Here is a 27,551-nt window from a genome sequence, read left to right on the forward strand (position 1 = left end):
TTTAACATGTAGACATTTCTTTATTGTGACACAGAAATCTCAAATGCCATCTCATTGTTTACATCTGTATAATCCATTTTAGATATGTTAAGCTTCTGATGTGCAGAGGTAAGACAGTAAAAGTTAAGTTAATGCAACCATAAATAATTGTAATAAATATCACATAAATGTACAGCACACAATTTATCGCAACATCTTTGTATGGATATGTCCTTTATTTAGTGTAGCCACTCCTGCCCAGAACAAAAAAGCAGAAGAGTAAGAGCGTATCTGTTAGCAGCGGCCTACACCCTTCAAAAGAAGAGAACCAAATCCGCAGGCAACACATCAACTCATAATAGATCAAATATCAACTCTGTGTTTTCAGCAAAATTTAAAAAGTGACTTCACAAGAAAATCTTTTTTCACCATAAGCAGAAAAAAAATAAATTGAAAATACAAGACACAAGGTGATAATTAAATGACTCAATATCCCAAAAATAATAAAAACAAACTAGATGCTCACCACATAGTTTGTTCATTTTTTTCTTGGAAGGGTAGTGCAAACAAAAATAGACATAGGTAAAGTAATAGCAATTAATAAAAACCGCCAAACATGACCTTTGTCTATATACATTAATGTACTAATAAATTTGTACACAGCTAAATGTTTGGTTATGGTGAGAAAAAAACAAAATATCAGAATACTTTTCCTATTTTTAGAAAAAGGCAGAACCAAACCTCATCCACTGCTCCAATCAGATGTATGTAGATTAGGGAGCAGAGCAGGTACATTTTACACATTCAGTAGCAGAAGCACAAAACAGTAATTAAAAGTAGCTGAAAAGATATTTTCCTCACGTCAAAATGCAGCACTGTTTTGAAACCGGAAATGCAAGTAGAACACCTACTGTATGTCCTTTCAGTCATACTCACTATGCTGCCTAAATGCTTGGATATTAAAAGAGCGATTTACTATATAATACTAATTGAATATTTGTTGAGATTTGGATAAAATGTTTTAGTTTAGGCATACATTTAGCAATAGATACTGTATTTAAAACAGGCAACAACAGTGTAATATAATGTACAGCATTAGAGCTGATCAGAGTATGCAGCACCACAGTCCCTTCTTCACTAATATCTCAGTTTCACATCTTTGTATGACTTTCATTATGTTCACAGAGGCCCCAAAAGCAAAGGCAAATCACTGAACATCAGCCCCTAAAAGGGGGCCAAAGGGAGGCAGCTAGATCAAGCTTTGAGAGTAATAGAGTTAGTGACTGCATTCACAGCAACATCTTAATAGTACAGAGACCAGTCACAGTTTAATGTTCTTCTTGTGTTTGTGACATTTGCAGCAGAAGAACAACTGGTCTCATCTCGTCACATTTCAATTCATGGAAATCAAGTGAAATAAAAAAATAATACTTGTGTTCTCATACTCAGTGCAACCAGAACAATCACATCTGCAGTGCCAATGTTAATAGTCTTCCCTGAATTTTATATAAAAAACTTAACTGTTTTAAGCTTTGAAATAGCAGAATAGGCCAAAATAAGCCAAAAGCAGCATAAAACTAAAAAAAGGAAAACTGTTGACCAAAATTTAAGTACAGTGGAAAATGACTCCATCATCAAGTTCTCTTAGCCGCTGAGTGGATCCTCACGATAGTGAATGGCATACCGGAGTTTCTCCAGCATCACGTCTAAAGACGTGTACTGAGGCAGTTTGACCATAAACATACAGGTCTCCACTCGGATATAGCGAGAGTCAGGTTGACCTGGAAAAATAAAATTAGTTTTCATTTAGTAATAACTATATTGGGCAAAAAGCACTGCTTAAAGATTAAATATAGGCAGCATTTAGTTACCAAAATTTGTGAGATTAATTAATTCAAATTTAAATTATTTGCGCCACCAGACTTGCCAGAATCTATGGGAACACTCCAGCATTTACAATTAACATGTCTTCAGAAGGCTGCAATAAAAATACTTGCCAAAAAATACTTTTACCAGCAGACCATTTGTCATACAAGTATGGGAGGCCACTGAGCACTTTGAGCCAACTGTTGGCCACGATAAGCTGCCTACATGATAATAACACACCTTATCTAGCAGTGTACGTCAATAGACTGGTCGTCATTGTTTGTCAGTGATTCAAGAAACTCAATCTTCCCTGTGATGGAGCCTATCTAAATGTAATGCTCTAATGTACAATTTAGTTTAAAAAACATTAAAACACAAAAAAATAGAAGGGTAGTTGACCACAGGGGAGGGGCACATACCTGCTGCTCCATCAGGAGGCGCAATCTTCATGGGATAAGGAGGAACATGTGCTGTGTCTGGGCCTCCATCTTTGCAGGGGCAGGTGAAGGGGATTCGCTCTTGGTTACAGGCAAACTTGATGAACTTGCAAAGCTCCTCCTGTGTAAACATCTCAAGTGCTGTCCAGAAGAACTCAATGTGCTGATCAGTTTCCATCAGACCCACCTGGTACATAGTGTGAGCCTACAGATAATAATAAGAAAAACAATAGTCACTCAATCCCATGTGATCTCTGCTATTGGAAGTTTTTTTTTAGTTTGTTTTTTTTTTTTAGAATGGTCACACAAACCTTCAGAAACTCCAGGTTGATGTAAGGCAGGCCACAGGTGCGCAGCTCCACCTCAAATGGACTGAGCATAGTGAGCAGCTGAAGAGGGATGATAGAGGCCAGTCCTGCGCGCACAGCTGTCATACACTCAAGATTCTGTAGCTCTCTCAGACGAAGGTTCCTCACAGCACGGGCGTACATATCCTTATTTTCCCAACTAAACAAGAATGAAACTTAAAAATGATTGAAACTTATCGTATATAAATTAATAAGTGATTGATTAATAAACTCACAGAAAAAATGACAAACTAAGCCATAGTAAGTACATTCTACTGTATGGTACCTGACAGTGAGGTTGCGACCACCCTGGCACAGCTCCACCTCTTCACCGCTCATCGTGAAATACGTAAAAGTGCAGCACGGCCGGCTTGGGGAGTCTGGACTTTCACCTGAATGGTGCTGGGAAGAGATCTCTGCGCAGAGTGCTTCCAACTCAACTTCGTCACTAACCTATACAAACACCCCATAATAAATTAAGTAATAGGCCAAAAATAAGTTACTAGCAATTAAGACTGATAGTTACATTTTCAAACTTTTGAACCAAATTGTATGTGAGAACATCTGCTTCCTGTAAGTCGTGCTCTGCGTCCAGGCTCTCACCCACCAAACCCTTCCAGAAAGAGCCCAGTAAGTCTAATGGGAGCGGGATATCTGCTCGTATGGCAATGCCCAGCAGCTGACCAAAAAAGTGGAGCAGCTGTTCCTCTGAATAACTGATGGGGCAGGGAGTCAAGATGTACTTTCCCTGAAAAAATACAACATTCTTTTAATATCAATGTGAAATGAAGGTACGTCTGTGATAGAAGGTTAATTACACATGTTCATTAGATTTACCTTGTTCCGGTTGGCTGCAGCACTTGGACATGGAAGCAACAGGGAAAGAGCAGAACTCTGTAGTTCCTTACAGACCTGCCATAGGAAGTGTCTAAAGGAGCCACCTAAAGAAGAATCAGGTCTTTTATAACAGATAAGATGAAAACAGATAATTTAAATGGAACAAACACACACTTGTGCCATGAACTTCCTCTCCAGTGAAGCGGATGTTGAAGGCATATGTTGGGTCTCCTCCACTGGCCAGTTTTACACAGAGCTGAGAGGATGGGACACAAGCTAGCTGCCGTGCGGCTTGGCAGAAATATGTGTTCTCAGAAGATCTGATCTCACCTACAACATGAAACACAAAACTATACCAACCCTGCTCTGGTCTAAAGAGTGAAGTAAAGTAGCGAATATTTACCTCCAACAATCTCCAGAGGGTCCAGAGATATTTCAGGAGCTGCATGGTCAGCTGTTCGCTGTACAGTAGCATTTAGGACTCTGTTCATAACTGTGACTTTAGTGTCATAAAATATTAAGCCTGTAAAATGCACATACAATATATGAATATGTATACATTATCCTAATCATATTTGGCAATACACTTCAAAAATAAATTATATTTCTTTTATCTTTTTGTGCTCACCTTTGGCTTCACATAGCAATGCGGCAATGCTGTTTTGATAGGTATGAGTTTGTCGCAACTCCACAAGAGGTAGGAAGAAGCTCTCCAGAGTGTTGTTCAGAGACTGGAGCAGAGCGAATCGCAAACGTAGGCTTTCCACTGGTACATCTTAAATGAAACACACACATCAAGTATGCCATTCAAACACTGTATGAGCCAAACTACCATGCAAATCAAAAGAATAAGCCCGATGCTCAAATATTTTTCTTACTTAACAGACAGGTCACACGTGGATCAGCAGTATCACTGGAGTCCAGGTAAACTTCATGTGGGTGCAGCCTGGCCGGTGTGATAGCCAAGTGACGACAGAGTCTGTTGATGTACTGGACTAATGCAACATCCATCTCTAAAGTCCACTTTCGAGAGGCCTTTTGGGCATGCCGTGTGTCCATGCATGTGCATCTACAATGAGAAAGAATATCAAGTTCAAGCATCGATATAAAAATATGATCTGGTCGCAGTATCTAGAGGAAGAGTCTTAATATAATTTCAGTAATCTTGTAATGCTGGCTTTGTATCTACCATTTCTTTACCATTGTTGGTATTTGTTGTCCATTACCATTGTTGGTATTTGTTGTCCATTACCATTGTTGGTATTTGTTGTCCATTACCATTGTTGTATTTTGCTGTCCATGACTATTGTCGTATTTATTGTCCATTACTATTGCTGTATTGCTGTTCATTACCATTGTTGGTATTTACTGTCCGTTACCATTGTTGGTATTAATAACTTTCCTTACCATTGTTGGCACCTTATCCAATATGATGTAACACTTAAGTTGCATGAGACTAACTCATAGTCCCCAATGTAATCATGTAATACAATCATGAAAAGGAAGTAAAGCATGCTAAAGTTAAGAAATAATAGCAGAGGGGGTGGGATTAAATAAGTTTTCTTCTTCCCACTCCTTTTTGGGCAATCGGAGATACTCTTTTTTTTTGTGTGTGTGTGTGTGTGTTTTGCTGTCTGTTTTGTTTATTTTCCTTTATTTTTCCTTGTCTCTTGTATCATGTGTTGATTGACATCGATTGTGGCTGCCTAGGCTATGCAAGAGAAAAGATGTCCATTTGCCCAAGACAAATAAAAAAAAAAAAAAAAAAAAAAAAAGTTAACAAGTATAGACCACTTTCATGCTACTCATAAAAAGGATTGTTGTATACATTATTATTGAGCAATTTCTGGAAAGTTTTTAAGGAACAAGGTATACACAGTAAACAATAATACTGAAATAAATGTACAATATTGCTAAAAATCATGATCTGCAATAAAGAAACATTAGAATTAAACACTTTAGTACTTAGTTTGAATCAATAACTTCTGTGTCTCATTACACATGAAACCTTTTAGGGTTTAAATTTTATCATCTACCTCAAAAATGTCCCATTTAAAAAAAAAAAAATTTAAATGTACACACGATAAACAGGGCAGATTGGCCCTGGACAACTGTGGCTACAGTACAGTAGGAAGTGACTAAATAATGCATGAAATCATAAAGCATCTGGAAAGGTGCTATACAAGACTAAAGCACTAATATTATTAGAATGTTTATGGGTGTCACCTTTCAAAGTGAAGGTCATATCCACAAGCCAAAATTGCCCTCCAAACGCTGCGAATGTCCTGTTTGGCCCGGTCAACAGCAAACTTATGGAAGCCTTCCAGTGTCAAAAATTTTTCTTCAGAAACTAAAACAGATAAAATTATTGATATTTCATATTGTTTAATACATATCTGCCAATTACCTTGGACACAACTACGCTAAAACATTAATACTTTGTTTTCCAGTGTGTTTTTATGCTGACCTTCAGGTTTTTTGGCAGGAGATTTGTCCAAGTCTTTTTCATCAGGTTTACATTTCTCTGGAGATTTAGGCTTTAAAACAGCCTTCTTTTCACTTAGTGCAGTTCTAAAAAAAAAAAAAAAAAAGGCCACCAATAAATAACTGCATTGAAAATAATACTTATGCTATTGATTATGGTGTATTGATTTACCTCACACTGTTGAGTACAGACTTCTCTTTGGTAGGTGGTTTGGTGATTGGCCTCTTTGTGCTAACTACCTTGCCTTGATGCTGCTCTTTTCCAGCTTTGTTATACTTGTTTTTATTTGGTTTGGGAGTACCATATTTTCGCAAAATCTAAAAACACAAGCATAGTAGAATGAAATACAGCATGTGTTTTCAGTGCAGAAACCAACAGGGAAAGATTTTACCTGCGTTAGCTGGTCTTCAAGGACTTTTTTAGGAGAACGGACATTGGTGAAAAATGTGTGCAGCAGGTTGCCAGGGGTCTGAGAGTTGATTTGCTCTTTGCTGAGATAAATATCTGACACTTTGATTGGTTTGGTTGGTGTGAGGCTAAGCATCTGCTCTGAATGCACACAACTTTTAAAAATGTCTATAAGAACATCTCTGGCTCCAGGTACAAGCTTGTCCCCTTAAAGAAAAACAAACATTATATTCACATGCAGCATGTCTTGGGGGATAATGGTTGTACATGAGTAGTTCTGTTGACCAACCTCTAATTGATTTGTCTAAAAAATAATCCTCAAGAGCAGAGCTTCCTTGTGTATCAAACAAACTTTGGTTAACACTGGAAGCAGTTAAGATCTCCTCATTGGTCAATTCCATGAGCTCCTCCTCCCCTTCAAGACTTGACAAGCCAATTAAGTCACTGCTGTTAAAAAGACTTGCACGTATTTTTTCCACTTTGGCTCGAGAGCGTACCTAAATTTAACCCAAAAAGGAAAACATTATATTTGTTCAATCACAGAATAATATGTGAATGCAACGAAAAAACTAACCTCAATGACAGCATATCCTTTTATAGGCCTGGACATGACTGTGTTGCTTTCAATTGAGGCCACCGTTTGCATAGAGCCCCCTTCTGACAATGATGGCGTTTCTGCAGTGTCGACAGGCTCCCCTAAACTGCCAAGACTTCCCAGACTTCCAGTACTTGTGAGTGAAATATCGAGACTCTCCTGACTGGACACAGTCTGGGGGTCCTGTGGTCCTTGCTGGGGATATGGAACAGCGGAGGCAGCTGCTGCTGGAGTAGGAGCAGGAGCTGCTGACATGTCCTGGTCCACAGAGAGCTCACTGGCAGTGCGGGACACTCCCTGAGAAGAGCTGCAGATGGAGGTCTGGCTCGTCGAGGCAGAGGCACTCACACTCATCGCAGGAGTGACACTGCTGGAGCTGTCTGGGCTCTCAGGGACTCCAGTGTTTGGAAAACTACGTTCTGGTTCAGGAACCGTTTTACCATCTGATGGGCTTAAGACTGCAGCAACAGTTTTTGGTTTACTTAGATCCTCCTCTTGCAGAGGGATAAAGATTTCATCTTTAAACAGTCCTCCATGTCCATTGCAAGCCCTGCGAATGGCATTACGCACTACTGCCTCTTCTAGGTGAGTGGGAATACCAGAAAGCACTAAGAGGCGAGTGTGGGCAGTGGGTCCCACCAAAGCCTGGCAGGCATCGGTCACTGCATCACTGGTCACACTCAGGCCCTGAGGGTCTTTGTTGACCAGATGTCGTAGAATCATTAAGAGAGTGAGGCAGCGATGGAACCAGAGCAAGTCCTCAGGTTTGCTTCCTGCCATGTTTAACAGAGCACTGTCACTTTCAGAGAGACGGGCACCTCCGCTTCCACGTTTCCCACAGACCGCAGCTGCCACCGCTGCAGCAGCCCTCTCCCGCTTCAACTTAACCTTCTTCCGTTTGGACAAAAGGCTTGGGCTCTGAGGTGTTTGGCCAGGGGATGATGATGATGAAGATGAGGAGTCACTGAGGTTTGGTGCACTGGTAGAGGACAAGGGTCCAACAGATGAACCACCAACACTGAGTGGTAATGTCACTTCAGCCACAGCCAGACAAACTTCCATCAGAGCATGGAAGTAGGTGGAGAAGCGGCTCTGCTCTGCACCCAGAGCCAATGAAATTCCTGCTGAGGAGGAAGCCCCAGGGCCAGCGCCTCCAGCTGTCCAACCCTGAGTCTCTCTGTCATACAGCTTCCTCAGTTCTGTCTGCAAAGCCATTAGTACTGCGAGGCAAGGATTGAGCAACAGAGCAATGGAGCTGGAAAGACCAGCGGGACTCTTGCGCTGCTCTAAATGGTGGATCTTCCTCAAAAGTTCAGCCAGTAAGTGAAAAATTAGTTCTTTGATTGAAGGAGCCAGATCAGTAGTCCACAATAAACCACCTGCAGAAAGGCAGAAAAGTAAGCATGCTGCCATGTTATGATGTGTAAAAGTAAAGGGTACACAGTGACAAACCTAAAAGTTCTACAACTTGTAGTAAGACAGAAGAAGGTACTGTGTCTAACTCTTCCTCTGATCGCTCGCTGCCTTCCACAAGCTTCCATGTCAACAGTTGCTCTGCAAATGCCATGGCCAAAGGAAACTCAAGAGGTAGGGAATGCAAAACCAAAACAGCACCAGGAGGAGGAGACACTCCTGGAAAAAAAAACATTATCAAATAGTACACAATCCTTCTTGAAATGTAACGACATTGTAATACCAACCTAATTTGACGTGTACTTTATCAGTGGGAATGAGAACAGAGGGGAACTGATTTGTAGTTGGTGGAGGGGTGAGGCCTGTGTTGGTTGGTGATGCATCCAGAGGATAACAGACTGCCTCCATCAAATTCAACTGACCATTACGGCGTACTTTATGACCCTGGCCATACACCATGACCCGTGCCCAGGGAGCCTTGTATAGGCTAGAGCTACAGAGAACAACAAGAAATATTTAAATTTAAGACATCTGAGATGAAGAAAATTATTAACTTGAAAACGTACTCTTTGCGGCATCCAAGTTGGCTTTCCTTACAAGAGACAATTACAAAGGCTGCCCCAGGAAAACTGACATCCATGCTAACTTTTGACTCAGCCACAGGAAACTCTTCAGATGTGAACTGCTCTGGAGCATTCTGACAGACAGAATTTTAAAAATAAACATTAGCAAAAACATTAGGCACTTCAACGCCTCCGCACCATAAAATCAACTGACCTGTAAAAAACAGCATATTTGCTTGGTGAGCTCCAGGAGGCTTTCTTCTCCTTGATGTAAGGCACGGGTGATGGCCACAGTCAACCACTCACAAATAGGCTGAGCATTGCCCTGATAAAATAAGTCAGTAGGGGAGCAGCTCTGACTCTGGAGGTTATGAAGCAGTGACTGGGCCAGCAGGATTGAGTTAGAGCTAATAGTGCCGTCTGTAGGAAGAATAAGGATTAAGGATTACTATAAAGAAATGTTACTGTTAGTCATCATGGTCATTTGCAGAATAGACTGACCAGGCAAAGGTGGTGCCAGCAGCTGATTAGACAGAAGTTGCAAGTGTTCCAGAGTAATGTCACGAATAGCAGGAATATGAAAAAGACGTGTGAAAGTGTGGGGATTCTTGGGAGCAAAAATATTGAGCAAGGCCATTCTACAGTACAGGCGAGCTAGAGCACTTTCACATCGCAGTAGCTCCCTGTGGAATGATCACAGGTAAATACAATTTACAATTCATGAGGGGTTGTAAATAAATAATATAAAGAATTACAAAGGTAATAAGACCTGTGAATCTGAATGTTGCTCGAGTCAAGTGAGACTAAGCCATTGGAGGCAGTCCTTCGAGATCCTGCAGGTGGGCGTTCAAGCATCTCAATTGGATACCAATATCTGACCAACACACCCTCACTGCGGAGGTATGTTTCAACTTGTACCAGCTCATTTACCTGCATAGAGGATTGGTCAATGCAGCATTTGGAACATTGCTTCTATCCTGACCTAAATATAACTTACAGAATCTACATCTAGCACTGCTCCATGTAGTCCAAATGTTTTCAGCATCCCTCGGATGGCAAATTTTGGCAATGCGGTTCCTCCAATTGTGCTGCTGGTGTTGTTGCTGTCTGGGCAACGGATGACGACAGTCAAGCCTGGTTGGAGAAACAAATGTAATTATTATTTATAGTGGATTATTCTCCACCAATGCCAATAATTGAAGTAGAGCAGATATTACCTTTGCGAACTTTATCAATGGTAAACTTGTTGGCCTCATCTTTGATGTCCTCAATAGTAGGGAGATAGAGATCTCGAGGAATACCCCCATTCTCCTCATAGAGAAATTCAACAGTCTGCCTTGCTATGTCAACCATACCTGTCACAATTTAGAACAGATACAATACAGATAGGATAAACAAAATTAGAATTCCTATCTGAGACTTCAGTGTTAAATATCTATTGATAATACCCCAGCATTGTGAACCAAATAATCAGCTGAATTCAACTGTTTCTCTACTAGCATGCCTTCATTAAATAATTTCAGTAACTTTATCAAATGAAATACCAAGCTGCAGAGCTCCTTTGATCTGATCAAGTCCAGATTTTCTTTCAGCTTCATTGCGGAACCGCCTACGAATCGTTGGAAATACTTTGGTCTCCCAGGCTTTAACCAACAAGGCATAGTGATCTTCCTGTTCACAAAAAAAAACAACCCACACAATACAAATAAAGCACTATGAAGATAAACCACAAGATTTTGTCTTTACTTACTCTAGGGACATCATCATCATCCTCATCATCACTTTCATCATCAGCAATAGGGGGAGGATGTGGGTCTGGCCCTGAGGTGACCAAATTCTCATAACTCAGTTCTACTTTGTAATGACATGACAGGTCACTGTTGTACTCTGTACCCATAAAAAAGAACAACAAATATCCATAACTATACAATCCATATAGGTATTTTGAGGGGTTCAAGTGGCAAACTTACGTTGCTGAGTAACTGCAACAGCCGCAATCCGGCATGGTGGCCCATGAGACCCAGAGTCTGATGTAACACTAGCCCCTGCATCATTATCACTGTCTGAAGCCATTGCAAATGGAAGTGCTTCAAAATTGGCACTTATTTCCTCAGCTAGGTCCACACACAGATCTGCAGCATTCCTGTGTGCTTGGCCTTCTGCATACGCAAATGGCCGGCTTCCAAAGTTGGCACGAATTTTTGCATTCTGGAAATAAGGAAGGTTCATAAACGCAATTGAAATCAGTGAGTCATTGACATAATCTACATTAAAAGTACCTTCTTCTGGATGTGCACCAGGGGCCACATGCCACCTGCAACATCATCAAGCACTGGCCCGAGTCGTTGACCACAGTAAGTGAAGTAGACCCTTCCTTTAGGGGCCTGTCCAGGGGGTGGAGGAGTTCCTTCAGACCTCTCCCAGCCTATTCCGGCCACATCACCTGAGCCAACATAAGCAAAATGGCACTTTATTTTATATTGCCATCATGGGTACCTGATAATGTGCAGCACTTTTTACGTACCAGGAAGTAATGCCACATCCAATCTAACACTTTTCCACTGGAGAAGGCTGGAACCATTATAATGTACGGCTCGGCCATTGCTAAAACAGACAACATTTAATGACATCCAAAAAAGTTAATATTTCCTAAATAAATGCAACATGTATCAAAACATACTTGTGAAAGAGGCATGTGCCAACTGGATTGGTCCATGCACCGTCTCTTTTTTCTGCCTCTGTGGCAAAACCGAAGGACACAATAGGGCCACTGTCTTCCTCAGAGTCTCCATAGGAGACAATCTCAATTTCCCAGTAAAATGATGGAGCCTGTAAAAACACAGAAAACGAGTGATTTATGTCTTGATAAATGGTGAATTTCAGTACAAATATAATAGTGCATGGTTCTATTGAACTTCCAACCTGAACAGGAACAGGCGATGTAGCATAAATAAATGTCCCTCTGGGCAGCCCTCCACCAGCACTTGGATCAGCCAGGAAGGTCACCGAGGTCAGGCGAGAGGAAAACATACAGGCTCGCACTGGAGGGAACACTCGGGATGGACACCATGTTATTTCTTTTGGCTGAGGAAGTAAGGCCGAAAAGGGGCACAGTTTTAATCAGCTTACAATCTTAACACATTTGATTAAAAGTTTGATTTTGTCTACCTGACGTCTGTCAGTTTGTAGTGGAGGAGGAGGGGGTCTTGCACAATCTCTATAGAGCATTCTTACTCTTTCACATTGGGCTTCAACCATACAAAGTCGCTCCCCTGAGAGAAAAAGAACAAAATATATTACTGGCTCAAAACATAAAAGAAAGTGCACCCATCATTAACTCACCGGGGCTACACTCCTGAGCAACTAAATTAAGGACTTCAACAGCAGCAGGGCACTGCTGGATAAACTCTTCACAAAAAGAACTGTCTTCAAGAAGCTGTGCCATGACAAGACATGCCCTAAAATACACCACATTTTATCATTTGGACTGTAAATCCAATGTCATAATTAAAGCTTAAAGCTTCTTTCTTCAAGTCCAAATTGCTTCACAAACCTTGTTCTAATTTCAGCCAGTAGGCGCACTGCAGCCATAACTGGACTGGATCCATCCCCTGTAGCTGGCAGTGAAGTGTGTATAGAGAGACTGCCCTCTTGTGGCAATAACATTGACTGCACTGCTTGGACCACTTTTTCTGTGATTGATAACTTGTGAAGTGGAAGAGCCTGAGTAATTTTAAACATCAAAACATTATACACACAAATTCATTCTATATTAAAATAAAAATTCAGGCTGACTGACCTCTGATCGGGGAGTACACAGGCGTGATATTGGTACTGTTAGGATGTCACTGGATTTGCAAGCTTTTCTGTATTCAGATGAAGGGAACCTGACAGTTGCAATACCCTCTTGTTCATTAATAGACATAACTATACCAACACTGCCCATCACACCTTTACCAAGCACCTGGAGGACATAGAGAATTTTACATTGTCATCGTGGCTTTAAAAAAAAAAAAAAAAAAGACATCTGAGGCTCTGTGCTGTGCATAATTAACCCAGTACTAACCTGGACTTCAGAGCCAATCTTAATAGTTTCTTTGAAGCCACCCAGGGCACAGAGTGCAGCAACTGCCTGTCTGCCAATGGCTTGAAGCTTAGCCAGTTTCCTGGCACTGCTACTACCATTTTCCAAAATACTCTCAGCGTACTTCCCAAGCTGGGGGATAAACATCAGAGCCCTGGAAAGCACCTACAAAGCATTCCAAAGAGCACAGGCAGAAGTATTTAACTAGTAAAAATAGGAGAATACAATAAAAATCTTTATCCTTTATCCTACCTTTTCAGCTGTGCTCGTCCAGATCTGAGCAGTGTTGGACTCAGGAGCAGTAAGCAGACTGTGTAGCAAAGCAATGACCTCGGCAGCCATACTGTTGGCAACATGCCCACTTATGAAAGGCCTCACAGGGTCAGATCTTTAAGAGAATGAGAGACAATTTCTATTAATAGTGCAATCACATTATATGCCTAAGTACTAGGATGTGCTCTCACTATATATAGCTATACTATATACCTAGCTAGATCAGCATTGCGGTCCCTACACACAGCTGTTTGTGCTGTTTTCTTCTTGTCCCCAGAGGTGATGCCTCCAGCTGTCTCCTGGGCCAAAGCTTCCACAGGTGGCCCTACACTAACGATGAGACCAGACTGGGCCCATTTGTTGGCTTTCCTCAGGGCAGCAGACGCCTCCTCAGTGATTACCTCACAACAGCCATTCTAAAACAAGACAGCCAGAACAATAAGAGTTACATTTGAAAGAACAACAATTTGGTTTAGTTAACTACATACCTTTGTCATGTCTCTGTCCATTTTTACCACCTTTTCCATATTTGCTCCAGTACCTAATCGAAATGGACGTCCCTCTGAACTGCTGCAATGTAAGGCAATGTTTTAGATTTGGAAAATACAGTTCAATTAAACAACTTTAAATGGTGCATTAATTGGGTATGTTGCCTTAGAAGTGGCTGTAAGACTTCATGAGATGACTGGTCTTCCCTCTTGTGAATAAATATTGATAGCTTGCCATCAACAGCTTCACCCTCCTCCCCAGCATCTTCAGACTTCAAAGCACCTTTGGAACTTGCTCGAGTTAAACTTGTGTCAGGCTCCGAAGAGCTGGGAGAGAGTAGAGTTTGGCAGCCTAAACAGAATGGATTTTAAATGTTATGTTCCCCAAATGTAATTCAGTGTATGAAAGGATGATAAATAAGATACATCAACAAACCTGGCACTACATAATCAGCTAGTTTAGCCAATAGCAAAGCAGCAATCCGTGAAGCTGGGTCATTGGCATCTTGTTGCTCTGCATCTAGAGTGTTAATAGAGTAGCTCCATGATGGCAGGGCCACATTTCCACAGTCCTCCACACTCATAAGAGGCAGAGCAGCTCTGCAGAGTTGTAGTATGATAAGAACTAGCTTTGGAGAAGGTCTCTGGTCAAGCAGCAGAGACAACAGCTTTGATACACATGCAGGCTGGCTCAAAATAGCTTTTCCAATGTGGCTCCTTGAAAAGAAAGAAAAAAGTAGATTTAAACCTCTACTGTTCATTCTACAGAAAATGTGCAAACACACATTTATTTGGACAAAACTGGAAATTAATAATGTTTGCATAATACCTAGAGAGGTCATTTAGTAGACTGAGAACATCTTGTAAGGCATCATTGCCAGCTGCTTGATTGCCACAGCACTCTGTGGCTCTGGCCAGGTGATTAGTTAGCAAGCTCGACACCTGTCGCGCTAAACCAGAGTGCACTGCATCTGTAGAGCCACCTTTAATCAAAATGCATGGTTGTAAAAGGATAATAGAGAAGTTGCTGGGATATCAGTTACATAGCATACCTTCAACCTTCTCCCACTCAATGCAACGGTTGGCAAGAACCTGAAAGGCAGCCCAGGCCATTGTGGCTACTTTCTGCTTTTTGGTTTGCTTTTCATTGGAGCTGCATTCTCTCTGACCACTGAGGCTGCAAAGTCTATCCATGAGCTGGACAAGACCACTGCGAACTAGGCACTGCTCTTCACTCCTGGAGTAAGCACCAAAAGAACATGCGTAAGGAAAATTATACAGAAAACATACACGTAAAGCCATTACCTTGTATAGGGAATTGTACACAGCAATCCAATGCTATTAGCACAAGCAATGGGGTAGCGAGCACACAGTGAAACTACAGATGTCATGGTCTCTCCAAAAGCGTCCTGCACCTGCTCCACCATTCCTCCGCAGGTCAACTCCTCAATCCTGCATTACCAGAATGATCATCTTAGACACTGAAAATGTAAATCTATGAAGTGTAAAGTGAACCATGTCTCACCGTGGACCCCCCTGCAGAACCATAGTGACTGGCCCCACCAGGTGTGTAACTCCTCCAACTCTGACAGCGGCCGTCAGCAGCTCTCTCATATGAACAAGAGCCTGCTTGCGGGTGCTGCCTCGTTTCCACCGGGTCTGGGCAGCAGACAGGAAAATACTGCTTGACACCTATGAAAAGAGAGAGTGTCTTTGACTTCTCCACACCACTGTCAAAACCATATGACTTAAACTAGAGAGACTTACAGCTTGATCTGGAGTAGTCCCAATAAACGCAAACAACTGGCCAAGCAGCACACTATAGGTTGGTTTGTCACGACTATCTTCTACAGCAAGGGACTGTAGGAGAGTAAAGGAGCTGCTGCGGTGACTTGTTGGATGGTGTCTTCTCCTAAGAAAAAAAAAAAAATCACTTATTTGTGAGCACTGACTTTATTTACAACTAATGTATGGTTAAAATGAATACCTTTGTGGTGGATGAGTAAACTCAAGATCTTGATTAGCAATCATCTCAAGGTCAGAGGGAGCAGACATGCTGCGCAGGAAGACTGGTTGCTTTACCACAGGGATAACAGTTTTGGCATCTGACACAGATTTAGAAGCTAAAGAGACATTGAAATGAAGCATTTACCCAGTTGTAATATAATTTACCCAATTGTAAAATCAATATAATTTCATTAATATAATATTAATACCTGGCCCTGGTGTACCAGCAGGTGTGGTTGTTACGCTTCGACAATGCGGCGCAATTGTGACATGAAGCAGAAGTTCAGTGCGGTTCATTACGCTTTTTACAAGTGCTTTTGTTTTAGCCAGAGGGGTAATATTTCTAAGGTGCAGACTGTTGACCTCTTGAAAGAACTTCTCTCTGCAAAAAGACATAAACCTTACAGAAACATTTTCCCTTTTACCATGCATTAATGATTGTATGTCTTTGCTGCATAAAACATGCCTTAGTGCAAGGACAACATTTTCTAAATCACTAAAATCAAGAGGGATCTCCTTCAGGGAACAGAGAAGCTCCAGTTCCTTAATTTTGTTCTAGTGAAAAAGACAAGAAAATATACATCAATAGAAAGCACAAGAGGAAACATGAGTTACAGACTAGAATAGAGCCAACACCTCAAAAAAATGATAGTCATGGAAGAATGGTGTGTTGTTTTCCAGCTTGCCCTGCTGAGCCTCCTCTACCTCATTCTGCCACTTTTGTTCCAGTTCTGCAACACTCTGAAAAAATGCAATTATTAGCCACTTTGGTGCTCACATGTTCCCAACTTGCTTTACTGAAATGGTTTAGGTTAAATAAACTAAGGCTATGATACAAATACACTGCAAATGCTATCTGCAGTCTATAAATAACAGCTTACCTGCAGCTGCCGTTCCATTGCATTAATCTTCTTAAAGGTTTCAGCCATGATCTTGCACACTAGGTCATATTCTTCAGCATGATCTTCACGGTACTGATAATTGACTAATGACTGAAGCGCATCCACCAGGCTGAGATGTTTTATTACACATGATACAATAACTTCCTCCATAACATCTGGTCTGATCACCTCTCTGGAGAATTGATAGTGCGGAATACAATTATAACAAGAATATAAGAATGCCATCATAATGAAAATGAAACAGCTAAACCACTAACTTACTTGATACTTGGCCGGAACTGTGGGCGAGCTCTTCCTGACACTTCTCGGAGCCTCGTCATGATCCCTGGAGGCAGGCGAATACGAGGCAAATCAAAATAGGATCCTGGCATAAGACCTGGAGGTGGGACGAGCGCATCTGATGGGTAAGTAAACTCCTGATCCTCTTCAATGGTTGGAGGTAGAGGTGAGGGACTGGGAGTGAGGGCTGGAGAAATGGCACCATTGGCCTCAACTTGCCATTGGCACCTGAAATAAACAGTACAACATAATATGGATTATTATTTTTAACCTGCTTCTGTTACATTTCTTTCAGTCTTACCTTTGCAGTAGCTTTGAGCACAGCAAATCATGGCAGGTCTCTTCCTCTCTTGTCACTTCTGGCCCATTATATAAAATCCGAAGCATTGAGCAAGCTAGCACTGACAAACCCAGTGCCAGATCTGCCAAGAATGGAAGACCGCCAGAGACATCCTCTGATGACTCCTAAAATATAACTATGTTTAGTGACAAAAATGTGTCATCGTAGATTATGGCCTTAAAAACAATGTTTTGAAACTTTTTTTAAATATTTAAAATGTGACCTGGGCTCTGACAGTGCAGGAGAATCCCCACATGGCTTTATCAGGAGTGTTGTGCTCACGTCCACTCCTCATTTCAAAGGAAAAGGTTACAGTGTCACCTTCAACCTGCAAACACAGAAAAATGTTATGTCTTGGCTCTGACTGTATCATGTCAATTATACACTTACCTTGACAAGATCTTTGGGCCAGCCGGTACCCAATACACTGCGACTGCCATAACCCAGAGTGTTTCCTCCATACTCTGCAACTTTACGACTGTTGGTGTTGGGCCCTGCATAAATGACCAACTAAAACATTGGACAGTTTGCATGTTATAAATATGCTAACAAAAACATGATTGCCAACTAAAAGAATATAGCTTATTATTACCTTGTCATAGTCATATTGTGAGGAGCAGCGAGAGTCAAACCGCAGGTACAGACAGCGTGCTCCAGGGATGTGTACAGTCTCCTTAAACTTATAATTGTCTCGTACTGGATGTACAGTTTCAACAGTCTTCCCAGCAGCCCAAGGGGCAGGAATCTTTAACCCGGTTAGAAATCCAGGTTCCTCACGTTCATCAAGAATCCTGATTTATACAAAGAAAATGGCAATATGTTGCTGTATAACAAAGCTACTTGTTATACAGCAACTTATTCTGGCTTAATATTTTACATACTTGTCGTCAGATACACCGGCCTTGGCCCCTGGACAACTAACTGTAGGTGATGTTTCCTCAGAGAACAATGGCGCCTGAGTTTTCAGTAAAAGAGCAGTCTATAAAAAACAAAAACAAAAAAAAAACAAAAACAAAACATTATATTTTATATGTGTGTGTGTGTGTGTGTGTGTGTGTGTGGGGGGGGGGGGGGGGGGGGGGTCAAATAATGCAATTTACACTAACTACTGTAAAACAAAAAAACACCAACCTGACTGGTATAGAGAACAAGCTGAACTAGCTGAGGCATCAGGGCATCAGCGAGAGTAAGGGTCTGCAGGTTAGGATGCATCAATGAGGTCAGTAAAACAGGGAGCAGGTGCCCCAGCATGGTCGCCTTTGTCACTTGTTCTAGACCTTTTAGCCTTTAAAAGTAAAAGGTCTTTGATTGAAATTTCAGTTTTAGTTGATGAATGATGATGCATTTTATGTACAGTAACTCATGTATTACCTGGTTTCTCTGTCAGTGATTTCACTGTTGATAAGAGCAGTAGTCACTTGCTGTAGAGTTTCCAAAACCTGATCACAACTGACAAGAATTTTGGTTGCCAGAGAGAGGATACTACTTTGCAGCTCCTGAAGATGATAAAGGAAATAGTCCACTTACGTACACAATGATAATCAGGCTTTCGTGTTATATTGAGCATTTATAATAAAATGTCAAAAAACAGGACCATAAGGACACCGTTAAAATAGGGGATTTAAAGGGGATGTTTACCTGTACCTTCATTGTTTCCCCTTGGAGTGAGCTGTCACTGTCATCATTATCATCAGGACGGATTAGAATAGTGTTACTGAGGAGGTGGTTTTGAACTGCCATGAGGTAGCGGAGACAAGGTGAAACCACCTACATACATTTTAAAAAGAGGCTTTTATACTGAAAATAGAGTTAAAGAGACATGAGTGTAGAAGAAGAAATAGAAACCATACAGGAACAGTAGAAAGCAGCTTCTGGAAGTCATCTCTGGCAACAGTCTGACATTTGGTTATGAGAAGGCAAGATTCACGAACAACAGTCTTGAGAATGCAATGCAACAGCTCATCACTTAGTCTGTGCAAAAATTATTGTATTTATTAGGCTTAAATATACTGCATATTGGCCATATTTAAAAATAAAGATACTATAAAATGGTTTACTACCTGTAATGTTCATCTTCTTCACTGCCAAATCGATTCTTCTGCAGCTGATCTGCTAAATTTGTAAGAATGACATCGCGAAGCTGGGAGAGACCGCTGTTTCTTTCTCCTTTATATTAGATAATAACATGCTGTTAGTTCACCTCAAATTTTAAGAAAAAAGAAAAACAGGTTTAAGCTTCACAGACCTTCGGTGAGAACTAATTTAAGAAGTTTATTAAGTTCTGCCTCGCCCTGATACAGGGTATTCAGGCCAGAGCTGTGGTCAAAAAGATAAGTTGTAGTTACAATAGTTCAAGTCATTCATTATTAGAATGTAAATGGACAGAGAATATGATGTTTACCTGATAGCTAGGCACACCTCTTTCTGGATTTCTGCCCTAATCTGATCCACAGGAGCCATGAGTAGCTGCCACAAAAGTAGACTCGACCGACGTAAACTTTCTCTATTCTGCTCTGATTGTGGATTGTAAAATTTGAATACCACCTATGGATAAGGCACAAAGATTAGACCGCAAAAAATAAATAAAGTAAAAATGAGGAGAACACATTTTGAAAACAACAAACCTGAAACACCACTAAGATGCAGCGAATTATGCAAGTGTCTCCATTCACCATGGCCCTCTCCATTATGTCACAGATGCTGCTGAAGTGCCGCGCCTCAATGGGATGCTGTTTGCCCAATAAAGCACCTAGGGGCAAACTGTTGCTACTGGCGGCAAGCAAGTTCAGCTGGTGTATGCACATGGCACCTATGTGATGAAGTAGCTGGTTGATCACTTCACCCGTTGTCACCATCTCATCTACAAAACCATACAGATTTGTTAAATATCTTACTTAAACACAAATACAATAAACCAGATTCAGAAGGGGTCTACCTTTGGGTTCTTTGATGATATGACTGACTCCAAGCCTGTGGCACACATGATGAAAGGCTTGGTTTCCAGGGTTGTACCACTGATCTATGTAATCACTGGAGCAGGTCCATATCAAATTGTTCAATGCATCATAGCTAGCTCCTGGAGTAACAAAAATGACATTGCCACATATTATCTGATAGAGACACGTCTGTGTTTTAGTTGTATTATAAAAAGCATAATTTACCAAGGCCGGTTACTTGGGCCCCCCTTCCAAGAGAACTGCCAGGAGCATCAATCAAGTCCGCACGGCTGCTGAACTGACCATCAGCCAAGTTAAAAATTAGACTTGAGGCTAGTACTGAGAAAGGAATAATGTCAATTAGCATGAGGAAAACGACAAATCAACATAAATAAAGAAATCCAGATACATAGTTGTGTTTAAATGATATACAGTACGTACTTTTGAGAGAGGATAAGCTGCTGGTGCCGCCGAACAGAGACCGTGTTGCTGAACTTCCAGACACACCAGGAGGTGAAACTAGCATGACAAGATACGTTCCACACACATACATGGGTGTCCTCCTCAGAGTCTTTAGAGGAAGTCCACAGCTAGTGTTGACAGCTTAAAAACAGTTCAAACCAAATTAACGTTTGCTTCTATCCCACTTTTTGTGTTTTTGGTGGTTAGAAATTATTATTACCAGATTGTTCCTCTTTGACTGTGTTGGTGATGGCAGAGCCTGTGAGGGCAGCCAAAGTGGCAGAGTGGGAGGCCCGAAAGCGTGACATTCGACTAAGGAGTAGATCATTCAAGCACTTTGAAGATTCGCCTTCTTTGCGAGTGAGAATTACCCTCTCCTGCAGGACATCTGCAACACACAGCCCTGTCTGTGTCTGCAAACAATTAAAAAAACAAACATTACAATTGTATTTTTAGATTAAAGGCAGTATAAAAAAAACAAGCCAAATATACACCATAAGTATAAAGAACTTACAGAGAGGTGAAAGACATCCATAAAAACAGAGTGTCCTTTTTGAGTTTTTTCATTGAGGCTGGCTGGTGACCAGACCCAGTACAGGTAGGTCCCATCTGAACAGAGGTGCAGAGTGGTTAAACTACTGCCAACAGGGAAGTGATGGGCTGGCATGGGCACAATCTGGCACACCTAGTGATGGTACAGAAAGCACAGCATTATACATCCGCAGTAATTGTCTCAGTGATTTTTGAATACATATGAAATAGTACCTGTAGTGTGTAGGGGTCAATGACTTGGCAAAGCTGATGAGGCTTGGCATCAAAGGACAAAGGTCGGTGGAGGAGGTGCCCGCTGCAGAACACCACCCAGCCTGGCTCAAGCTCTTCATTTCGACAATACACAAAACCCCTGTGCAGACAAAAAGTGATTTATTGAAAACAAGCATCAACAGAAAATAATTGCAGCTTACATAAACATTTTGCACCATCATACATTGTATTCAAATTGTGCCACAAGCTATGCCCTGATGCCCCAGTACCTAGCCTCCAACTCAAAAATGAATGATGTGGTGTTAATTTAGATTTGTTTCATCACCATATTCCTCTCAAATTAGTGAGGTAGATAGAAAGGGGAGTCATATTACCTCAGTGTCCCATGTAAACCAGAGCCAAGCTTGCTGAGTCCTCTCCCAGAGGAGTTGGTGGTGTACAGATATAGGCCGTCTGTGGCTAGACAGCGGCCCAGGTCAGTGTCTGAAAGGCATAAGGACAAAGCAACAGCAAGTTAAAATAAACTCCACTGGTGTGTACAAATGATAACAGCTATGCAATATCTACAAGAAAATATGAGAATTAATACAAGCCCTGATCAGCTGAATGTAGGAATAGCCTAATTTAGCTTATTTATAATGGTAGCTTGGTATAAATATGGCTGATTACATAGGGAATTTCATATAGAACCCTAATGCACCTTTATTTTCTCCACCGCCTGCAGAGTTATCTGGGGTAGGTAACAAGTCCTCAAAACCCCATGAAACAGCATGTTTCCCACCCAACAGGCAGGATGGTGAACCTGGGCCTCCTTCCAGAAGTAAAAGCCTGACAAAACAAGTAAGCAAGTATTTTTACAATTATTTAAATTTGGCAACATATCAATGCAGAAATATTGAAGAAAAGGGTTTATTTTGACTAAATGCCCCACCTGTACAAGACATCGGACACAGGGAGCTGTCCTAGATCAGTTTGTTTCTGCAGCAAATGAACTGTGTGAATGAACGTCTTCAGAGAACCCCTGGAAAATGGCAGTTAAAGATTATCCTATTATAGTTATATTTAATTGAATTTATAAATATGGCTTTTACGTGCAGGGCAGGGGGAGCTATACATTTGTGCTACTAGGAAATGAGGTCTGATTTGCACATTTATACTATTTATTATTAACAGATAGTAGTAATAACAAAGAGTAAGGTTGTCTGTAGTACTCAATTAGCCTGCTATATGAAGATCTGGGTTGTTTTTCTCACTATAAAGAGCCTTCAGCTTGAACAGAGGCTGAACAATGAGGGGGAGAGTTCTGTCTTTGACAAGTCAAGATCCAATGTCAGCAGCAGACGTCAGAGAGCATTGAACACAGAATTATCAATTTCCAGGCTGTTTCACAAAACTTGCTCAGAAATGTGCAGTTTATGAAGGTGCGCCCAAAATGCACTACCCTCACCTGCATTTGATGAGAAGCGTGGGGACTAGAGAGGAGGAATTTAATGAGTGAATGGCCTTTAACTCTACCACTCTGCTCATAATGACAACCCTATCATAACACAGGGCACATGGAAAAGACCAAGACTCACCAAGATATCAGTGTGCTGCTAATGTAAGTTAGGCTCATGCAGATAAGAGTAGATAAGAGGATATGCTGCTCCATATGGGCGTCTAGTGCAGGCACTGTGGCCCTCCTCATTCACTTTTAATGCATTCTAAAAAATGTGTCCAAAATGTGCTCCTTTTATGCTTGCAAAGGGCAAAGTGTGCATGCAGTGTGTCCTAGGCCTAAATTGACACTTTTAAATATACGCACATATGCAGCTAGGTCCAGGTGTAATGAGCAACAGTACATAGACTAGCTATGGTAACGTCCCCATATTTAAAAATATAGGCTTATATGCATAGTCAATATATTAGATTATCATGTAAGATGTTAGTCTGTCTATTGTGGGCTTAGAAATTATAATTCTATCTTCACACTTTAATTTTTAATTAAATATATAGTTTTCATGTGAAGTAACATTAACGTAATGCCAAAACATTTAAGGTATTCATAAAATACATATACAATTATAATACAATATGATAAAAATGTGAAGTAAAGTTTAGACTACACGTGGCATTTTAACTTGGTCCAGACAAGGCTCAGATTTGACATTTGAGCCTTGTATACAAAGTACGTCAGCTTTATAAAACAGCCCTCTGCAGTCACAAAATGTATTTTCGGGGTGTAAGTGGTCATTTGTTTCACAACTTTCATTAGCTGACAAAGAAACGTGTCTTATTTTTCCACACATTTTGTACTGAATATTACCTGGCACAAGCTAGTGCCACTAAAGCAGCTGCAGCATTCTCCCTTTGCCTGGGTGAGTGAAGACTCTGTGGCTGCGACTGTTCCTGCTCTTGAAAGCCATCTTCCAACCAGGAGCAAAGCAGTCCCTCCAGGCCATTGAGACAGTCTGTGGGCTCTTTACTGAGGCTGAGAGGTTGGCAGTCCCTCAAACAGGCCAGTAGCACCTCTGCAGTGACACCACACAGAGCAGGGTCACTACGAGTCTGAGACTGCAGGAGGGGGAAGACGAGGAGCAGGCCCACGCGGGAGGTGAAAGGGGCCTGCTCGGGCTGCTGGAGCAGACCTTGTCTTTTTAACAAGGCCAAGGTCTCCTCATCAGCACCACCTGTGCCTTCACGCTCCTGCTGCTCCTCCAGGGCCAGCTGCCTCTGCGCCCCCCACAGGCCACGCAGGGCATTGAGGCGGTACTCCAACAGACGTGCGTACGCATTACTCTGGTTTCCACACACAGCTCGGAGACGTTCTGCCAGCTCTATGGGATTCTTAGTCTCAAACGTTAAAATCTAAAGACAAAAGCAAATAGACAAAAGCTGTCACTCACTGCATTAAACAATCAACATGTCCCAAAGTTTCATTTGTACAGAATTTTATCTACACAGTTTTGCATTGCACTAAACAATGCTCTGTGATAAGAGAGCAAATTTGGGATAGCCTGTGAGCAGTGAAACAATGTGCTTTATGTGCACTTAGCCAGCATTACAGATATTGATCACCCTCTGTGGTTTGCGAATCATGGACTGGAAGGAAATCCATTACACCATTTAGCAATGACTATTTGTATTGATTCGATTTCAGAAATGCTACTAATATTACAGCAAAACCAGTTACTGGATTGTTTCAACCTTGCTTTGCAAAGAATTGCTTAAAGTGTTTTTAGGGCCAGACTCAGCATTAACAACACAATTATTATTGAAAACCAGACACTAAACAAGGGTTGAGTGATTTTTAGAAAAATAATTGAATATTTTCATTTTTTTTCAAGTGCCAGTCATGTGATAAAAATGCCACATTCTGCCATATTTCTTCTTGTCGGTTATATATAGTAAATAACTGCTATATGAATCTTTGCCATGACATGGGGATTTTTTACCATAGAAACAGAATATTTCATTCTGTGCAGAAGACATATTCAATAATTGCAGCTGTTAGGATTTGCTAATTGCAGCCATGACTAAAGGTCTTCTTTAAAGGGTTGTTGAGAGGTCATCTGCAGCTGGCAGGTCAAAAGACTGTATATAGTAGGTCTAGTTGTTTAAACATTATTGTTTCAATGCACAATAATGCATGGATAAATGTTTAAATAAAATAATTACATCAATACATTTTATCCACTGTTATATATGATGGATATGCAAATAAAGGGTGATTAATTTCATAATGCCAACTTCATTTTAAAAAAAAGACTGTCTAATAAGCATCTGATAATAAAACTGAGGAAGTGGAGAGAAGCTCAACAAGCAATGAATATTATCTTCATCAAGTACAAGGGTTTTACAATAGGAGTGTCCTGAATCAATTAAATGGTAGGTTATTTGAGGTTATGAGTGAATGACGCATTGTTGCAGCCCACTGTCTACCACTAAAAATAGTAATACTCCACGTGTAGGTAGGTCTGGTTTGAGAAACTACCTATTTGTGATGAAGTCTTTCTATGTTGAGTGATCTTTCCACTAATAAACACAGTTGGCTCCAAGTTTCCACAAGCATCACAGCAAAGCAAACTACATATATCCCTACACTTAATTTGAAATCTGGAAAGAATTATGGCATAAGTCATTCAAATCACATAAACACCAATACACTTTATTAAATCGCACTGAAAAAAATCTTTAAAAAGGACTGACATATTGGTGTAAAAACTTATTTAAAGTCTAACTTAAATAACGCGGGGAGTAATTATAAACTATTGTTCATCTTAGTATGTAGCTTTTTGAAAACTGAATTCATGAACCCAAATAAACTCTGAAGGATGCTTTTATTTTGATGACCAAACAGGAACTGTGCGTGGAAGGATGGAGTCAATAACAAGCAGGACAGGAAACTTGCAAACCAACACCAATCTCTTGAGCTAACGAGACTGTGATGACCACAGTTCTCAATGACAGTGAAAACAAATCATACCTCATATTAAAATAAGTGTCATTAATGTAAAATGGACCCAATTTCACGCCTGTGTTGATACGGTTCAACTCACCTCTTGCTCGGTGTCCCCTTGCTCCGACACTCCAATTTCACTGGGCAGTTCGGCCAGATCTGTGACCCGAATGAGTCCATCGTGGAGGAAAATGGTCTCCTCCTTCACCGACAGCCACTGGGACGAATCCACAGCCCCGGAGCTCATCACTCTCTCCTCCGACAGCGATGCCAAAGGGGTCGCACATTAAAAATTCAGTGCCAGGATGACAGAAACGCCCTAGCTAGCCAATTACAGGGCTACAAAAACATGTTTACTGCAGTTTCGTCTGACAACAATGTATTTACACATTACAAGCCGAATCACGTCAAATATACAGAAAACACGAGCTGGCGGCCGTTAATTTTCACATAACTGGTGCTCGGTGTTGCTCTTGCTAGCGGCGGTTTGCTAGCCACTGTCTGACTGTTAGCTGCAGCGAGCCTCTGCTAACTCACCGTGCAGGATCGTTATAACATTACAGGGCAGGGTGGGCGTGACACTTGTGTTAAAACCGCTATTTTGACTCTCCAAAACGCCACGGCTTTTCAGGACAAAAGCTGCACCCGGAACAATCCAGTTTCTCAATTAAAACCGAAACGCAAACAGTTGTGCGGATGGGCCAGCCGCTGTGTCAGTGACGGGTAAAGCGAGTGAAGTCTTCCAGCTGTCAGCGCGACGCCATGTTTCCAAGGCGAACAAGCCTCTCCCAGAATGCACCGCGGACACGACAAAAGCTGTCACCAAGCACTACATAATAAGCATGGATCTAGAATAATAGGCCTATTAGTGCTAACTTTAAATTAATATTAGTTGCTTATTTTTGCATGGCTGGCAATTAGGCGGTTATATTTAGGCTAACAGATGAGTTAATAATAAAATAGTCATAATTAACAGACCTAGAAACTGAAACTGGATTAAAACAATTGCATAGGTCAGTGCAAACTAAGCAATTATTCATATACATATATCAATATTAACCTCCATAATAATTATTCAAGCTAGCATTTAGGTTGTGTAACACTGTGTGCAAGTAAAAACAAATCTTGTGTAAAATAGTAATTTATTATCAATGTAATGTATAGGCAGGAACAAACAAATGTTCCTTCAGGAGCAAGAGAAAATAGGCCTACTGCAAAAATGCAAAGCTTTCTTTGTAGATGTGCAAAGTGGCTTATAATTATGTCATGTGAGCGATGCCATAGCTTCTTTTCTCAGCCTTAGGCATTGCTTATAAAGCCTTCCTTTTCTGTGCTTGCCTGAATTTCGCACCCCAGCAATGTCGTTTTGCTCTATCTTCTTAAGCGCTTGAAATAGGTCAGAGGCTTTAGTGAAGGCTCCAGAGCAGCTGAAAAGGAATGGGAAACACACAAAACACAATTCAATATTTTTTTGCAAAGCTAAATATATTAATATACTATATATTTTGGGAACATCTGTCTGTAACAGCGTTCACCGCGCATTACAACAAGTAGAGATTGCATTAGTGTAACAAACCTCTTTTTGTGATGACATTTCTTCCTCTTTGGTCGTTTGAAACAATTTTCTGAAACTGAATCCTCCAAGAA

General features: G+C 41.0%; 1 protein-coding gene across 6 annotated transcripts; it reads right to left on the reverse strand.

Annotated features, from left to right (window-relative positions):
• On the reverse strand, nt 1–26,308 carry LOC117376376 (probable E3 ubiquitin-protein ligase HECTD4). Of its 6 annotated transcripts, none has more exons than XM_055223960.1 (76): nt 26,005–26,308; nt 23,772–24,313; nt 22,398–22,487; nt 22,167–22,294; nt 21,841–21,949; nt 21,467–21,605; nt 21,216–21,386; nt 20,922–21,114; nt 20,681–20,842; nt 20,465–20,578; nt 20,239–20,379; nt 19,928–20,163; nt 19,705–19,847; nt 19,549–19,619; nt 19,364–19,469; nt 19,154–19,274; nt 18,948–19,070; nt 18,675–18,799; nt 18,435–18,588; nt 18,185–18,282; nt 17,896–18,094; nt 17,694–17,813; nt 17,527–17,631; nt 17,265–17,428; nt 16,946–17,191; nt 16,664–16,856; nt 16,419–16,523; nt 16,249–16,337; nt 15,992–16,164; nt 15,763–15,898; nt 15,543–15,684; nt 15,301–15,467; nt 15,081–15,227; nt 14,828–15,012; nt 14,605–14,758; nt 14,212–14,492; nt 13,941–14,127; nt 13,776–13,857; nt 13,501–13,703; nt 13,267–13,402; nt 12,997–13,179; nt 12,730–12,894; nt 12,484–12,653; nt 12,273–12,388; nt 12,099–12,202; nt 11,853–12,014; nt 11,611–11,759; nt 11,455–11,534; nt 11,210–11,373; nt 10,901–11,138; nt 10,681–10,817; nt 10,475–10,601; nt 10,148–10,285; nt 9,928–10,064; nt 9,700–9,860; nt 9,432–9,613; nt 9,145–9,350; nt 8,934–9,064; nt 8,655–8,860; nt 8,407–8,586; nt 6,934–8,333; nt 6,649–6,856; nt 6,343–6,566; nt 6,123–6,268; nt 5,934–6,037; nt 5,693–5,816; nt 4,345–4,535; nt 4,095–4,241; nt 3,870–3,989; nt 3,641–3,796; nt 3,467–3,570; nt 3,156–3,377; nt 2,916–3,082; nt 2,594–2,789; nt 2,265–2,487; nt 1–1,760 (listed from the first exon to the last, which is right to left on the reverse strand). In XM_055223960.1, the coding sequence occupies exons 1-76, from the start codon at nt 26,149–26,151 to the stop codon at nt 1,624–1,626; spliced, it is 13,332 nt and encodes a 4,443-aa protein (XP_055079935.1). In that variant the 5' UTR covers nt 26,152–26,308; the 3' UTR covers nt 1–1,623. The 6 variants fall into 6 exon arrangements, with proteins under 6 accessions (XP_055079935.1, XP_055079934.1, XP_055079932.1 ...); XM_055223959.1 differs by having other exon boundaries at nt 15,543–15,687; nt 15,992–16,160; nt 16,245–16,337; XM_055223957.1 differs by having other exon boundaries at nt 18,942–19,070.
• Nucleotides 26,309–27,551: the final 1,243 nt, after the last annotated feature.

Source organism: Periophthalmus magnuspinnatus, chromosome 9 (assembly GCF_009829125.3).
Source record: "Periophthalmus magnuspinnatus isolate fPerMag1 chromosome 9, fPerMag1.2.pri, whole genome shotgun sequence".
Taxonomy (NCBI): Eukaryota; Metazoa; Chordata; class Actinopteri; order Gobiiformes; family Gobiidae; genus Periophthalmus; species Periophthalmus magnuspinnatus.